Raw genomic sequence first — 15,814 nt, 5'->3', positions numbered from 1 at the left:
ACAGGGGCAGGGCCAGCCTGTCCAGCTGACTCATGGATGAACTCTGAGATGTCTATGGTGAGAATCTCTAATGTCTATGGTGAGAGTCTTTCACAGGAACAAGAGAAAGGGAAGGGAAGAGACACGGGCAGGAAGCAGCTGAGCCCTGCCAGGCTGCGTCTGCAGTGGAAAACGGTCATGCCCTGGGTCAGTGTAGCAGGGGCACGCAAGATTGTGGAGAGGTATCTAAATGCCCCATTTACCAGCCTTGGCAGCTCCCAGGCCTGGGGTGGGGGCCGCTGCCGCTCCGTCAGGCTCTGCCATCTGCCACATCTCAGCGGAGATCAGAACTGGAGGGCTGGTTATAGGCAGGGTTTGTTGTTTGTGGCTTTTTTTTTCCCTTTTTTTTTTTTTAATGCATTAGGATCAGGCTCAAGATGTCACTCTAGTGAGCAGGACTGGAGACAGGGAAGGAAGAAGGAAATGGCTAAGAAAACAAGGGAGAAAGAAAATGGAAGCTTCTGTGCTCCAGGAGGAGGGAAGCGAGAGGAGACGCACAGGGAGGGGGAGATGATGAGCTTTGATTTCGCAGGGAGCATCTCTCTTTCGCTGGCTCCTCATTAGACTACAATGACCTCAGACACAGGGCTCCTGGGTCCCAGACGACTTTCATCCTCTCCCCAAACCTCATTTCCATATCTGCTAGCAGACCCACTTCTGCCCTGCCCTTCCCCTTACCTGCTACTTGGGGCGACTGATGTTCAGCACGTCCAGCTTTTGGAGATTCTGACAGTTGATGACGATAATGACCACACGAAGCCTGAAAGGGCTATTTCCATGTGATGAAGTCCCAGCAGGCTGGGTCTTTCTGAGACTTCTGCCAGCTCTCTTCTCCATCTTACAACAGGTGAGAGCTCCTGTAAACTCGGAGCCGTGCAGGATTCCAGGTAGCTGCTCCTCAGAGATGCTCTTGCTTCAAAAGAACCCCGCTAGCCCCACACATACCCAAAGGCACCCACTTCAGTGCTGCACCACAGATTCGTACTCCATCCCAAGGAATCCTAAAAGGACATAAACTCGAAGGTGATAGTTGGCTGACAGGCTAGAAACAACAATAATCACACAACAATAACAGTACCATGAGCAGCGATTGACCTATCTGCGAGTTTTTGCTCAATGCCAGGCACCGCGATAAGTACCTGACATGCACTTTTTCAGTAATGAGAGCATGAGAACCTTGTGAGTCACATGACAGATGAGAAGTGAAGGCCTCCCTGTGAGCACTCGGGCTAGGATCATGGAAGGAGGAGGGAGATCAGAGGCAGCTCTTGCTGCACCAGCCTGGCCAGACCCTGTACTCTGACCACCTGCTCCCCCACAGCTAGTCTGGCTCCTGTCTCCAGTCCCCTAGCTTTCGCCTGGAGTCTTCAGCCACAGACCAGGTTTTCTACTTAATGAAGAACATAACAAGTCATCAGATGCCCACCTCGCTCACCTTCCCACCACCAAACACCCATGGTCTCTGCAGGACTCTTCATCTCGGAGAGAATAGTTGAGCCTCTTCTTCTAAGGCCCACCCTGCCCGAGCTCCTGGTCCCCGAGTTGAGCCTCCTCTTCTATCTAAGACCCACCCTGCCCGAGCTCCTGGTCCCCTTCTGTCCTCTCCTTCCACGGCACACACACGATCTCCCTCCTTTACCAGATCTTGGATCTTTAGCCTCTTCCATTCTACTGGAGCATTTCCAGCCATTTGAAATAGGCCCATGTCTCTTTAACCCTGCTGCCATCCAGTGAGTCCCCAGATACAGTGGCTCTACTCACATGCACAACACCTCCCAGCTCTGCATCACCCCCACGAACATGTGTGACCCATAGGGTTTTCACTGACTGATTTCCACAAGCAGGTAGCCAGGCCTTTCTCACTAGTTCAGAAGTCTGGAAACTTCTTAGAAGCCTGGTCAACATAAATAGCCGCATGCTGGCCGCCACTGGCAGACGGACGTTCACTGTGCTTAGGTGCAATGGCAGAGACTTAAACTGGGTCTCTTGCATGGGAGGTGAGAATCCTCCTGCCGACTGACTCACTCTGCACCCTTCACCCATTCTTCTCATAACGTATGTGATATCGCCAAGAGGGGCAATTGATTCTAGTCTAGAGAAAAGGACTCATCTCCCTCTACTTCATTTCCTCCTTCAGTTACTACCTTCCCAGCACCGTCCTTCTCTTTTTCAGTGTGTGCTGTCGAGTCGGAATCAGCTCATAGCTGATCCTCCATCGGATTTTCACAGGCAGTTAATCAAATGAGAGGACACTGCCCGGCCTGTGCTGGATGACTGGAGATCGCCAGCTGTGCCTAGCTGGTGGATTTGAACCTTGTGTCTTTAGGATTAACAGCAATGCTTCTTACCACTAGACCACCAGAGCTCCCTATCCTTCTCTTTCCAACGTCAAAGCCTTGCCTGTGCTCCTGGTCTCCATCACCTCACCTCCCACCTAGTCCTTACCTGACTCCAGTAGAGGCACCTCCTTGGCAATGGCCCTGGGCTAAGGAATTGTGCCGCCGACTCAGAGGCAGGAGTTCGAAACTACCAGCTGCTCTGCAATCTCTTCTGGTGTGATTACTGCCTCTTAAAACCCACTGGAGGGTCAGCTGTGGGTCGGTTCTGACCCGACGGTACACAGGGTCACTAATGACTTCCATGTTGCCAACTCTAATGGCCACTTATCCTACTTAACTGACACTTAACACTTTTAACTGTTACTTCAAAACATTTTTACCCCGGTTCGCTTGAATTCATCCTTATTTCCTGTGTATCTCTGGCTATAGAGACGCATCTTTCTTCACCAATTTTTTTTTTGTTTGTTTATTTTGGTTGGGTGTTTTTTTAATTTGAATAGACATTTACAGAGGTTTTGGATTTCCATTCTTCACCAATTTTTTATGAGTCCCTTAAGGCGTAGTCCTGGGCCCCTGCTCTCTTCACTCTACACTTCTTGGTGGTCTAACACACCTGGGGCTTCGATTCCACCTATAAACCGTATCTCCCAGAACCACCTCCCCTTTAAGCCCTCAGCTCAAAAACATGCCACGTGATAAGTTCCATTCGTAATTTTCAAGGCATCTCAGAAGCAATGGGTCCAAAACAAATGTAATTTCCCTCAAAGCTGCTTAAGGAGCCCTGCTGAGGTGGAAGTTAAGTATTGGGCTGCTAACCAAAAGGTAGACAATTTAAACCCACCAGCTGCTCTGCAGGAGAAAGATGGGGTGATCTGACCCAGTTCAGATTCAAAGGCTTGGAAACCCAAAGGTCAAAACGGACTTCACGGCAGTGGGTCAGATGGGTCAAGCGTGCCCACCTTTCCAGCGATATCTCTTTTGGTGTCTCCATATTAATTCCGGAGCATATCAGAAACTGGGAGGCTGGTGCAGGGGCAGACAGGCCAAAGTTCAGATTCGTTGTTCATAGGAACACTAGGAGTCAACATTGACCCAACAGCACCTACCACCACCATCCTGGTCACACAAGTCAGAAAATCGTCCTCACTCTACCCAGTTCCTCATTAAGTTCTGTCAAATCCGCCCCATAAATTTCTGATAGATCTGTTCTTTCCCATCTCTGCCACCTCCCTAGTTCGTATTCCATCTTTTCTTGCCATCCTCCACTCCCAAGCCCAATATGCTAATCTCTTCTCTATACTCTAGCCAAAGATCTTATTAAAATACAAATCCTGTCATCCCCTACTTAAAACTCTACCGTGGTTCTCCCACCGCTCTAAGTAACTAAGTCCTAACTGTGACCTGTGAGGGCCCTGTCAGATCAAGCTTCTAACTTGCTGTCACATCTCCACACTCTCCTGCTCACACAGCAGCCACTCAGCCTTCACTAGGCTCCTGCTCTGGCTTTATGTATGCAGCTCCCTGTTTGACTTTACCAAGTTGACAACTCCTATCTTTCAGCTGTCGTTGCAGAAGCAATTTTCTTAGGTTTGCCTTTCTGGATTCCCCAGATGAGATCAAGGGTCTGCTTGTATACTTTCGTAGCATCCTATGTATTTCCTACAGAGCATTTACCATGGTTTGATTTGATGTATTTATGGGACATTTAAGGATGCTCTTATCTCATGAGACTAAGTTCCACGAGGATAGTTGATCAGGTTCATTCATTGATGGATCCCCAGTAACTAGCACAGGCCCTGGCACATTATGTATTGGAGCTATAAACACATCAGAAGTAGAAAAACTAGAATGGATTGCAAGACCTTATTTAGGAGGCCAGATCAAGGCAGAGGTTCTTAAACTTTGGTGGTGTTGTCGTTGTTAAGTGCCATAGAGTCAGAGGTGACTCCTAGGGACCCTATGAACGAAAGTCCTGGATACCTGCATAACTTTTGTCCTTTCTCCAGGTTCATAGGGTTTCCGGAGGCAAGCTATTACGAAGTGGATGCCACTCCGCCTTCCAAGCTTGTTTTAATCGATGAGCACCACCAAACACTGTCCGTCACAGGTAACCATTCTCGCATTTGACACATCAGTGTCACAGTGTTCAGCTTCACATCAACCACGAGTTATCTCTGTACAGCAAGTGGACACACCAGGGTTACATGACCTAGAAGAATGTTTCACCAAAAACAAGTAAAGGCAGGTCTAAGGGTCGCGGAGTCGAGTCACTCACCTTTGGCTTGGGAGCATGGCTTTCTGTCCACAAGGCCATCTGATCTCTATGCTGTCATAAAGTCTAAACTTTGGTAGAAATCACAAACCCTGGGGATTACCCACTGACATGCTGACTGCTCTCAAATGTGTCTGTCTTGTTTTTCACTTTTGCTGGGGCAGGGAGTATGCGCTAGAAGACCTGACTCCCTGCAAGGTTTAAGATGGTGGTGTATGAGGTGGCTTCTCTCTTTCTCATATTACTGAGTCAGAACTGACTCACAGCTAACCCTCCCTCCACTGGCGCTCCAAGGCTGTACCTCATGTGAGAGGAGACGGCTCATCTCTCCCCCTCTCTGGATTTGAACCGCAGGGCAGCCTTTGAGTTCGCAGCATAACTCTACAGCCTACACCACCAGAGCCTCCTCATTCTTCATTAGTGTCTCAGTATTATGTACATCTCTAACACTGGCAAGAGATAAAAATGTATACATTTACCTCAAGACACAAATGTACACTGGTTCATGGACCGATGTCATACTGAAACCTTAAAAAAAGGCAGTTTTCCGTTTTGTCATTAAGCTACACGGGCGTTTTAAAGTGCTGAGGGATACCAGGGAACAATTAGGCACACATGTTGGAAGAGGGCTTTGAAACTGTACAAGGGGTTTGCGGGAGCTGGCTCACAATGGATCTCTAGAATTGACTTACATTTTTTAGGACTTTTCAGAGTTGGTTGCTAAACATAGCCATTATGAAAAATTAAATTGTAAAAATGTACAATTAAAAGCAAGGATAATAAGTCCTCAAAATTCATCTCTTCCTACTTACATTATTACATTTTATTATAATCTAAGCTCCTGAGGTTCTTTATAGCAACTGTATTAGTATGATGGAAATACAATATAATGAGCTTACTGCACATCTCTTCTTAATTCTATATTCAGTGATGCCAACTAGGTATTTTGAAATGAGCCATGGTGGGAGTATTTATACTATGAGAATTAGAAAATAACACAAATTGCTTTTGTGAGGAAGAGAATCCTGCTATACCTTTGGCACTACTGAACCAAAATACCAGCCCAGGAAAGATTTTAAAGTCCTACGGTTTGAAGTATGAATAAGGATGACGGAATAAGAATTGATGTTTTTGAGCTGTGGTGTTGGAGAAAGAGTGCTGAATATTCCATGGCCTGCCAAAAGAGCAAACAATATATGTCCTGGAGAAGGTGCAGAAAGAGTAGAGCACTCCTTGGAGGCAAAGAAGCTTCCTCTCAGTCTTCGGGCATGCTGTTAGGAGAGGCTATTCCTTGGAGAGGCACAGCATGCTTGGAAAGGTGGAGTCAGTGTAAGAACCAGATGGATTGACACAGTGACTGCAGCAATGGGCTTGAGTGTGTCAGAGACGGTGAGGACGGCACAGCACAGGCCAGAGTTCAGATCTGATGAGTCGTACTCGACTGGGTGGTGGCTAACATGGTGTAGAGCAAATTTTCACTTGGAAGATGAAGAAATTGAAGATGCACTGAAATATGTGCCTGTCTCTAGAAAATCATTCTCAGAAGTAAGAGTTGAAAGTGACGATAGTCTTTCTCAATTTAGGGCAGTAATTATGGCACAGATTCAACTGTAATTAGAAATATCAGCTACTAAAGTACATGTAATTTAATGCAACAGGCAGTGTACCATTCCTTTTACAGAATGCCGACTAGATTGACACTAAATTCCTGAGTCAGGGAGATTCCCTTCCTGTCAAACTTCTGGAAAGAGTAATGAATTTTCCATCTACAAGTGCTTACCTACTCATCAGTCTGCCTTCTGTCTCTATTATTTGATAAAAATTGTTCTAAGGCAACCAACCACCAACCTTTTTAGCTTTAGTTAGCTTTTTATCTTTTTAAAAGAACTTCAATAGCTTTTTAAAATTCCAGTCAACTCCAACAACTCTGCTTTATTTTTTTGTGGGCCACTTTCCTATTTCCTCCATTAAACTAAAGTGTTGATGTTGCATACTGTTGAACTGACCCGCAGCTGACCCTCCAGAGGGTTTTCAGAGGCAGTAAATCACATGGGAGGAGACTGCCCATCTTTCACCCACGGAGCAAGCAGCTTGTGGACTTGAACTGTGTGCCTATGTGCTGGTAGCACAATTCTGTATCATGAAGCCACCAAACCTACCCTCTTAAAAGGAACTAATTATTGCTATGTACTGTCAAGTTGGAACCAGCCCATAGCTGACCCTCCCGTGGATTTTCAGAGGCAGTTAATTGCATGGGAGACTGTTCAGCTTTGTCTCACAGAGCAGCTGGTGGATTTGAAAGCCCTGCTGTTGGATTAGCAGCATAGCTCCTACCACCAGGCCACCAGTTTCCCTAAACAGAAATGGAGCAGAAATCCTATGTCCTAACCCAAGGTCTGCAACGTCTGGCATTTAACTAGATGCTGAGTAATTGTTTGCTGCATGAGTGGCCTGAGTTTTCATGCGTTTGACCTTGAGTATATCTCCTGATTTCCCGGACGCCCATTTCCTAAGACCTTAAAAGAAGGTGAACTATATGAGAGACCTATTTCTTTAGTTGCTTCAGCTTGTCAAGAGCTCATCTTTAATGGTCTTGAGAGGCCTAAAGCCCTCATTTCAACTGAGAGTTAAAAGCGCATGTGTCCACTTTACTATTCAGACCACCTTTTGACTTAAGAGTTTTTCTTTGGTCCTTGGGTCGAAGCTCCCAAGTTATTCCTTTGCCTGATGCTGTTTACTGGCTCAAGGCCAGAATGAGTGACCTTGAGGAAGTTACATCACCACTTTCCCCAAGGTGGATGAATGGGAACTGCATAAGGTAAGCAGGGAGTGGTCAGAACTCTTAAGACCTATAAACAGCAGGTACTACATTCCCCCACTTGAGTGATACATATTTTATCTTCATAATGTTTTTCCCCTGGAGTTGATCCCCTTCAACTCCGTAATCATTTCTGTTGCTTGTACAGAATTCCCTCAAGCCTAAATTTTTTTCTCCCCCTAGAGCTGCAGAAATCCGAACCAAACAGTATTCCAGATGCCACTCTCCACTCCAGCATTACAGGATTTACAGGGAGGGAGCGATCATCTCACTAATGGCTTAGCAGCATCAAGATCCCATCAGTCAACAACATTCACGTTTCTGCTCTCATCTGGAGGTCCAAGCTTCTGATTCTCCCAGCTCATTACCCCAAACACTGATTGTTCTACATTCACTTTCTTGCTCACTTGTCTCCAGGAGGCGTTCACATCGTGGGTCAAAGTGCTCAACACAGTAAGGTCACCTCTGAAATGAGAAGGGGAAAACAACCCTTCTTGCACATCTATGTGAATAAAGAGCAGTCAAACGTGCTCACCTGAATGTTAACATTAGTCAGCAAGTCATTAGAAAGGCAACAAAATGATGGGAGGGCAGAGTTCAGCGAAAAAGTCATGAAACACAGCAAACACATGGGGCCCAAGTGGATTAAAAAGGTAATTAGTAGTGGAAAACAAGGTTGGGCTCCAGCCAAAAATTTGCCTTTGACAGAGAAACCAAAAGATGCAATACATGTTGGGGGAACCGAGCTGTTCTTTTAGAGGAGTTCCAGAACAAAGCAACAGTCAGTTTCAAAGTGCAGCTCAACTCCCCCTCTGTTTGTTGTTCTGCTCATAAACATACAAGCTGTTTCCTTTCATCTGCACAGGCTACACAATATGGAGAAGCCACAATGGGTTTAAACCAGATTTCTAAATGAAAGTGCTGAGCAGTGGTCAAGTCAGAGATCTTTTATACTGGGTAAGGATCCAAATGTCCTTGGCTACAACAAAAGAAAAAGAAGAAAAAAGTAAAAAGCTTTACCAGCAAGCCTTACCAGTGATAAGGAAAAAAGGAGATACTGTTTACCCAAACTGTTAAATTCCATAAGGAGTAAAGAGGTTTAATCGCCATATGGGGAATGGGAAAAATTTTCCACGGACGGCCAGACACAGGAGTCAACCCAGGGAAGGATGGGTGGAGTTGGGGAGGGGAACGATGCCAGATACTCTATTTGGACCTGAAACTGCAACTCCAAAGGTTCTATGAAACTACTTGCCTGAAATATTGTTTTGATAAATAAGCCATATCCTTGTGGAATTGAAATCTCCAACTGTTCCACTGGCACGGACATCTCTGCAGTGACAGCACATGCCCCAGATTGTGGAGTTAACTTGAATTAAATTTCAGATGTGGGGGAACTAAGGGAGGGGGTGGTGGCAGTGGGAGGTTTATGAACAGTATGCTGGGGCTCTGATGTTGTCATAACCAGATGGCTTCAACTGTATCATTTAAAACAAAAACAAACAGGTCCAAAATCACGTAATAATGGCAGGAGAAGGCCTGAGCAGCTTCACCTGTACCTGAAACCCTAATGGCTTTTTGTACCCTGGTGAAGCTTCACTGGAAATGCCACAGATAATGGAAAATCCCAGAAGAGATCTTTACCTTGTTAGAAGCTGGGGGCCAGGACTGCTGCCTTCCGCAAGGTGCATTCCCTGAACCACCAGTTCCTAACCCAAGTGTTCCGTGAATGAAGAGGAAAGAATCTCAACCCTCAGGTCCTCCAGGGAACTCGGAAGAATAGGCTGGGAGAGTCACAAGAAGCAAGCATTACTGCCAATTTCTTACCTAAGCAGTGCGGGTGGGAAACTTCCTTTTCATTTATGTAATCTGCAGAATACATTAAGCCATCTGTCACTCACTAGCTGTGTGATTTTGGGTCTGTCCCTGGACTTCGCTGGGTTCCAGGATTTTTCATTTATAAAATGGGAAGATGCTATTTACCACTTGTCTTAGTAAACCTGTGAAGCTGTTGAGAGGTTTAAATGAGATGCTGTACGTGCGAGTTTGCTGGAACTCTGAACTGCTGAGTAAACAGTTATTAGAGAAAAAATGTAAGTAGACTTTGCATGTGCTGATCTGTCTGGAAAGTGGAGGCATATGACAGGAGCCAGAACCCAGGTTAGGTGCTCCCACAAAATGGGGACACCTGAAATTTGCAAAGACCGATGTCCACGGAAGGGAAATGTAAGGTGAAAAGGTTAAGCTCCATCTAAGGACCTTAACCTTTGAGCAACTAGCTTAATGCATTTTCCACAGTAACCCACGGCCCCATCCTGATTGACACTGCTATGAGCAGCAGATAAGCAGCCCAGAACATTCTTGTGAACTCACAGGGAATTCAGAAATTAACTTTTCTGGAAACACATTGAGTTAGTAACAGAACCAGTCAGAAACAATAATTTCCCTTTATTTAATCTCCACACTCATATCCCCTTAATCTTTTTATATTTAGTTAGGTAATGGGAGGTGGGGTTGGTTCTGAAACACAAAGTGCAGAAAAGCTCACTTCCATTCCTGGCCTCGGAAGCAGAGACCTGACGCCTCATGAGATACTAAGGAAGGAGAGGCCAAGAGACCAGAGGTCACAAAGGAAACCTGGCATTATGAAGACGCAATATATTCCTAGGTGCAGACATTTCAAACACAATCTATGCAAGCTGAAGGCTCAAACTCCTTGAGGTTTTAAAATCCATTCAGCAAAGAACTCAGACCAAAGAGACGAGCCAGGTAAATGAAACAAAAGACCAGAGATACAACACAGTACAAAATAGTAATTATTTATATTTTCAAAAAGGAAAAAAAATTAACATTTGGAAGTTCTCCCCTGCAGGAAGAGGGGCTAATCAGAAGAAATAGGCCTGGTTCCTGTGCAGGCAGCAAGTCAGGCCCAAACGGCCGAGCAATCTAGGCTGGGCTTTTTTTCACACGGTATTAATAGACAATACAATTTCCTTTCTTTTTGTCGTTTGTGTGTTTTTTTGTTTTTGATTTTTTATTTATTTTTTTTTAGAAAAATGGGTGGGAGGAAGGAGGAGAAATAAAAGCAGAGAAAAATGCCAAAAAACATTTTCCACAACATCTAAAAACAGAGAACCATAGGTCTTGTCAAGACAGTATCAATTTTGGATGAATTTTTTTTTCTTCCAGTTTTCAAGACCAATAAAGATTTTTTGCAAAAGCTACCACATCAGAATACTCATCTTCCTGATCAAATAACCTCCTTCCCATTTTGCCTTCATTTGTCTTATTTCATAAAAGGATACGTTCTGTTCTTGCAAACAATAAGTGCTAACAAGAGAGCTCTTCTCAGAGTTGTACAGTGGTGAGGAGTTTTCACAACATCCAAGTTGGAAGGACTAAAATTTGTTTCTCTCAACATAAATACTACTGGAATCCACCACAAACTGATTTTTGAGGAATTCTGCAAAAATCCTTTCTTCTTTCCTTTCTCTTAAAACTAAATGTCCTTTTTTTTCCTTTTGCTCCAGGCACCTGAAGATTGTTCTGCTCAGTCAGATGCAGACAGGTTTCTCCGAAGTACCACCGTTGGGATGTCCTCGGGGCCAGTGCCTACACTGAATCCCCACAGTATCAAACTTGGCCAGGCCAAAGGGAACACAGTGACGCAGCAACAGGGTTTCATTAGGTTGAACAGCCCCGAGTCCTGGGCCCTTCCCTCCCCCCACTTCCCTAAGTTATTTAGTGCTGTTTTAAAAGTCTGGTGCCACAATGCAGTCTTTTCCCTCACAATAGAGTAAAAGCTCCACAGATTGCGCTATGTGGTGGTCGACAGCAGCCACAGTGGCTGCTGTTTCTGGAACACAAACGGAGTCTTACAGCAGGCAGGGTCTTAGGACTGCTTCAGGCGTTTGCGTGGGGGTCCCAGAAAAGGGCACTGTGCTGAAGCCAGAGAGCGATATGCCTCAGCCACCAAGTGTGGATGGGACACCACCATTGACTTCCATCCAGAGGTCTCCAAGACATCCGAAGCATGGCTAGGAGAAGAGACAACAGGTTATAAAAACGAATGACCAAAACGGTGCATTAAACAGCTATCCAGACAGCCTGATTAACAGTCCAGTGTTCTGTGTACACAAAAAACACCAAGACAGAGCCCTTAAATGCATGAGAATCGGTCTGTTAAGATAATGTGCAGATTGGTAACTGAGCTGTGGCCGCTGCAACTCTAAAAACCAGAGCTTTGAGCTGCTGCACTCTAAAATACAAAAGGTGGAATTTTCCTCAGGCTCTTCGCGCCACTGTCAATGTCCTTTATATTCACTGGTAATGCCAATAAAGAGAGTCCCTTAGACAGCTCTGAGATTACATCTGGATTTGCCATTTACAAGTCTGAAACCACAGAGCAGACAGATCATAGCCTGGGCCTGTCTAAGGGGGTGAAAAAAAGAGATGGGGAGAATAAGTACATTATGTTGAACGGCTAACATTTAAAAGGCACCAAACACGTGCCCAGTACATAATTTGCATTCAGCAGAACTGAAATTTATTGGCTTCTTCTGCTTTGACTGGAATTTCTTTACACAAAGAGACCTGAGGGACATTATTACTTGTGTTTGGGGTTTTCTGTGTTGAGGACTGTTCACTCATATAACTGGTGGTGTCTTTGATATGTCCTCCCCCAGAACTACTGTTGTGAGGGCTTTACAAGGCCTGCTTCCATCTCTGGCTTTTCCTTCCTTTATTACAGTATGCTCCCCATCAGTTAAGGGTGCAGAACATGCCCACCGAGAAGACGAGCTGTCACATTTTATCTTGGCCAGCTCAAATTATTTCAGAAAGTAATAAAGCTGAGTTGTCATTTAGGATAAAGGGGGGGAAAACCAGTTTGGTTTAGTTAATTCTTTTGTAACACAATAGTTAACAACATCATCTACTAATTACCTCTTCTCTTTGCCCCATCCTGTATTCTACTGTTAGATATGTTTTACTAACTCATTAAAAAAACCCAACACCCTTCTATTCCCCTAGAAAGCTTGTACAGATGTTATTATTTGGGACATAGAGCATTTTCAGGCCAGCAAGTTATCATTTTAATCAATTCAGATCACTATAAGAAGTACAAGACTCAGCTCACCAACAAGACTGACCCATGGAAGCTAAAACATGTCTGTACTGTCAAGCTGAAGGGGAAGATGAAAACTCTAGACTTAGCCATCAAAAGGTTAATGAAGCTACTTGCCGGCTTTACTCACTAATTCAAAGTCTTTCTCATTTCTCTAGCCGTTGCAACTATCCTGAAAGAAAAACTTTGAAGATGCCAACTCACTAGTTGATAAAATCCACCGCCTGAGTTTTCAACTGATCTGCACTGTGGAGGTCAGCCAAGATGAGAATTTCTGCCGCGTTCTCCACCGAGAGGTTACTGCAGAGGGCATCCTCACACATGACCTTTAAACGTTCCAGGGCATACTGCAAAACACAAGTGGACACAGTCAGAGAAGTAGCAGTAACTAACTGTTACTATCTTCAGTCTATATAGTAACATCATATAACTGATACTGGAAGAGAGATGCACAGACACAAAAAGGCTTCTACTGCAATTGTAATATATAATCATACAGCCTAATTATGATGTTTAAGTTTAAAATAAAGACAGTTAAAATAATTTGAGCAGTTACCATTCAGGTTCTAAAGTCCCCTTGACAAAAACGACAATTATGGAATAGATTATCTTAAAGCTTATCCTATCTCAACTATGACTAAAGTGTTTGTTACACTATCACCACTTACTCTTAAAAGGGGGCATTACTTTGCCTCACATCATCAGGAAGACTACACTTTAAACATCTGCAAGCCTTTCTTTCATTCAGAGCCAGACTAGGGTGATGCACAGTTCTTATTTCAACCTTTCTACTTAAGCATTGTCACTAGCCCAGCAGGACATTCCAACTGGTCTATCAGGCTGTGAAAAAGAGCACTGTGGTGACTTGCAGCAGCATCTCTGCCATTAACTGCTTCTGAATGAGGGTCAACCAAAGGCCTCCTTTTAAACAGAAGAGGATAAACGGAGTCCTATTTCACTGGGGTTAAGGTTAAGATTCTCAGGGTATAAGGACAAAGCATCAGAGATCCCAATCCAGTCTCAACTGAAAACTTTCCCATTTTCTAAGCAAAGGGTCTAAACATCCTGGAAAGAACAGCTCTGGGCTAAAGCTGGGCACATCTGATCTAGGTGATTAGTTTTGACACAATGGTACTATGTCCTCTCTGAGATTATAAATTTACTAAGGAATTTCAAGGATAAGGAGGAGGAAGGAAATGAAAGCAAGCACAAAATATAGTGTCATTAATCGAGTCACAGGAAAATGGTTTGCTTTGAGTATCCACAGTCTCCTTGTAGGTCCCATTGTAAGGCCTCAGAACTCAATCCCCCCTCCAGGCTGAACCATGGCAATCAAACCAAGACAATTTCATTTTTATGAATTCTGGGTGAGGAGGCATATCTGCTGGCTCTCAGATCTCCTGAAGCAAAAAAGAGGTTTATTGGTTTTGGTGCAGCTTTAATTTTTTTACATTTGAGTAACTAGAAAATCGTTTCCATGGAAAATATGAATGACACTAGACAAGCAAGGAATTAGTTGCTGATTTTGTTTTAAAAGGCTGGAAAAGGCTGAGTAAATGTTCCGTCCCACACAGAACATCAATCTTTTCTCAATACATTCTTTTAAAAGGACTTTTGCTGTGAATAGCTCTGATCCCTGCTGCACAATTAGACAAAAGTTGCCTTTCTTGTCCCTTTGGGGACAAAGTTTTTTCCCTTAATTACGTTTCTGAAAAACCTGCCTAATGGCAGTACTTACCCAAGAGACTGAAATTGTGTCTCCTAGGCCTGGCCAACGTGTTTTGTTTTGTTTTTGCTCTAATTACACATGTCCCCAGGAGACTGGAAAAGCTCAGAAGAAGCTGTTTCAACCTCTTGGGTAAACTTTAGATGTTTAGATCCTTCCATGAAAGATTTCTTGTTTTGTTTTCCTAAAGCTCACAAGGAGATGTAGAGGTAAAGATGTTTCCTAATGGCTTGGAAGCAAAGGCTATCTAATGGGAAATTCTGAATGGAATTTGTAAATGCACCCTTCAGTTACTTTTCATTCATAAATTTAAGGCATTGCTTTGATTAAACTGTTTTATCCCTTAGAAGTTTAAGTTAGCACATTATATGCAAGTCTGCATCCTAGGAATGGCCATTCAGACAGATTCCCACTCCAGGTCCCCTTAAAACAGCACAGAGGCTACACGGTTCCCTGGAAAAAGAGCAAGAATGAAAACTCAGAGACAAATAAGTCTCACTGCAGGTCCACCTAGGCCAGATGGGTAACTCTGAGCCTCAGTATCTTTGTCTAAAAAGTGAGCACTGGTATGATATTCATCCTTATTGGATTATCTTAACAGAATAAATGCCCAGTACACTTCACTGAAAACCAGAGGGCCAATACTGGTGGACTCACTAAAAACTCATGTTTACACTGGATTGTGTCTTCTATTTTCCCAGACCACTTCCTGAGTATTTTCCTACAATGAACTCTGAAAGTAAGTCGCTCTCATCAGAAGTGAAGTAGGTTGGAAGCATATGGAATGTTCACATAACTGTGCGGTAACGTCTTGGAAATGTGCTATAAAGGAGGTAGTTATCCTTCCAATCCTCTTCATCAGGATCACTGAATTAACTGGGTGTGTATGCTCCATCCTCCAAAAATACTCCAAAAAGCTCATCAATAAACACAAAATTTCCACCTAGAAACAGGTCATAGACACCGTCTGCATGAGCAGGGGTGCTAAAGCAGGTGAGGGAGATCATTCACAGGAAAAACTGGTGGGAAGGCCTGCAGCACCAGGTCAGGAGGATGAAGACGGAGCACCGCCAAGGGAGAAATCACCCTTCTCAAGGGTGTATCACCTTTTGGTGCTTTTAGGGGGGAAGGAGGGAAAAGGAATATTTAGACCCTTCAACATCCTTAACTCAACCTTTACCTGTAACATAGGAAAGGCTTCTAAGGTAGTAACCACCATTACACAGGGAAAATCTCTTTATTCCTCCTGTCCCCACCTCATTTTGATTCCACAAACACAGGCCTTGAGGGGGCAGGGAGGATACTGATAAACATCGTCTCCCAAGGTATACTTGGGAACACTAATTTCCAGAGGTGATTCCAGAGTTAACTAAATCAGAGAAAATGTTCTCTATTTTCCTTTAGAAAAAAATCACTGTGCACATTAATGTAGTAAAGATTCTAAGAAATAAAAATCCTTGACTTGGCTAGGTTAAACTAAGTGTTTCACAAATGG

General features: G+C 44.0%; 1 protein-coding gene across 2 annotated transcripts in view; it reads right to left on the bottom strand.

Annotated features, from left to right (window-relative positions):
* Nucleotides 1–9,898: 9,898 nt before the first annotated feature.
* Nucleotides 9,899–15,814, bottom strand: part of SPOP (speckle-type POZ protein) — a 135,696-nt gene continuing 129,780 nt past the window's right edge. The window contains exons 9-10 of one of the 2 annotated variants that reach the window (XM_006889315.1): nucleotides 12,798–12,940; nucleotides 9,899–11,505 (exon numbers count right to left, since the gene is read on the bottom strand). In XM_006889315.1, coding sequence (XP_006889377.1) covers nucleotides 11,361–11,505; nucleotides 12,798–12,940 — 288 coding nt within the window. In that variant the 3' untranslated portion in view covers nucleotides 9,899–11,360. The remainder of the gene's footprint in view (nucleotides 11,506–12,797; nucleotides 12,941–15,814) is intronic. The other variant, XM_006889316.1, reaches the window with a different exon arrangement.

Source organism: Elephantulus edwardii, unplaced genomic scaffold (genome assembly GCF_000299155.1).
Source record: "Elephantulus edwardii isolate Elephantulus edwardi_28Jun2011 unplaced genomic scaffold, EleEdw1.0 scaffold00077, whole genome shotgun sequence".
Classification (NCBI taxonomy): Eukaryota; Metazoa; Chordata; class Mammalia; order Macroscelidea; family Macroscelididae; genus Elephantulus; species Elephantulus edwardii.
The sequence above is the reverse complement of the archived record's forward strand: the minus strand, read 5'-3'. Positions and strand labels throughout refer to the sequence as shown.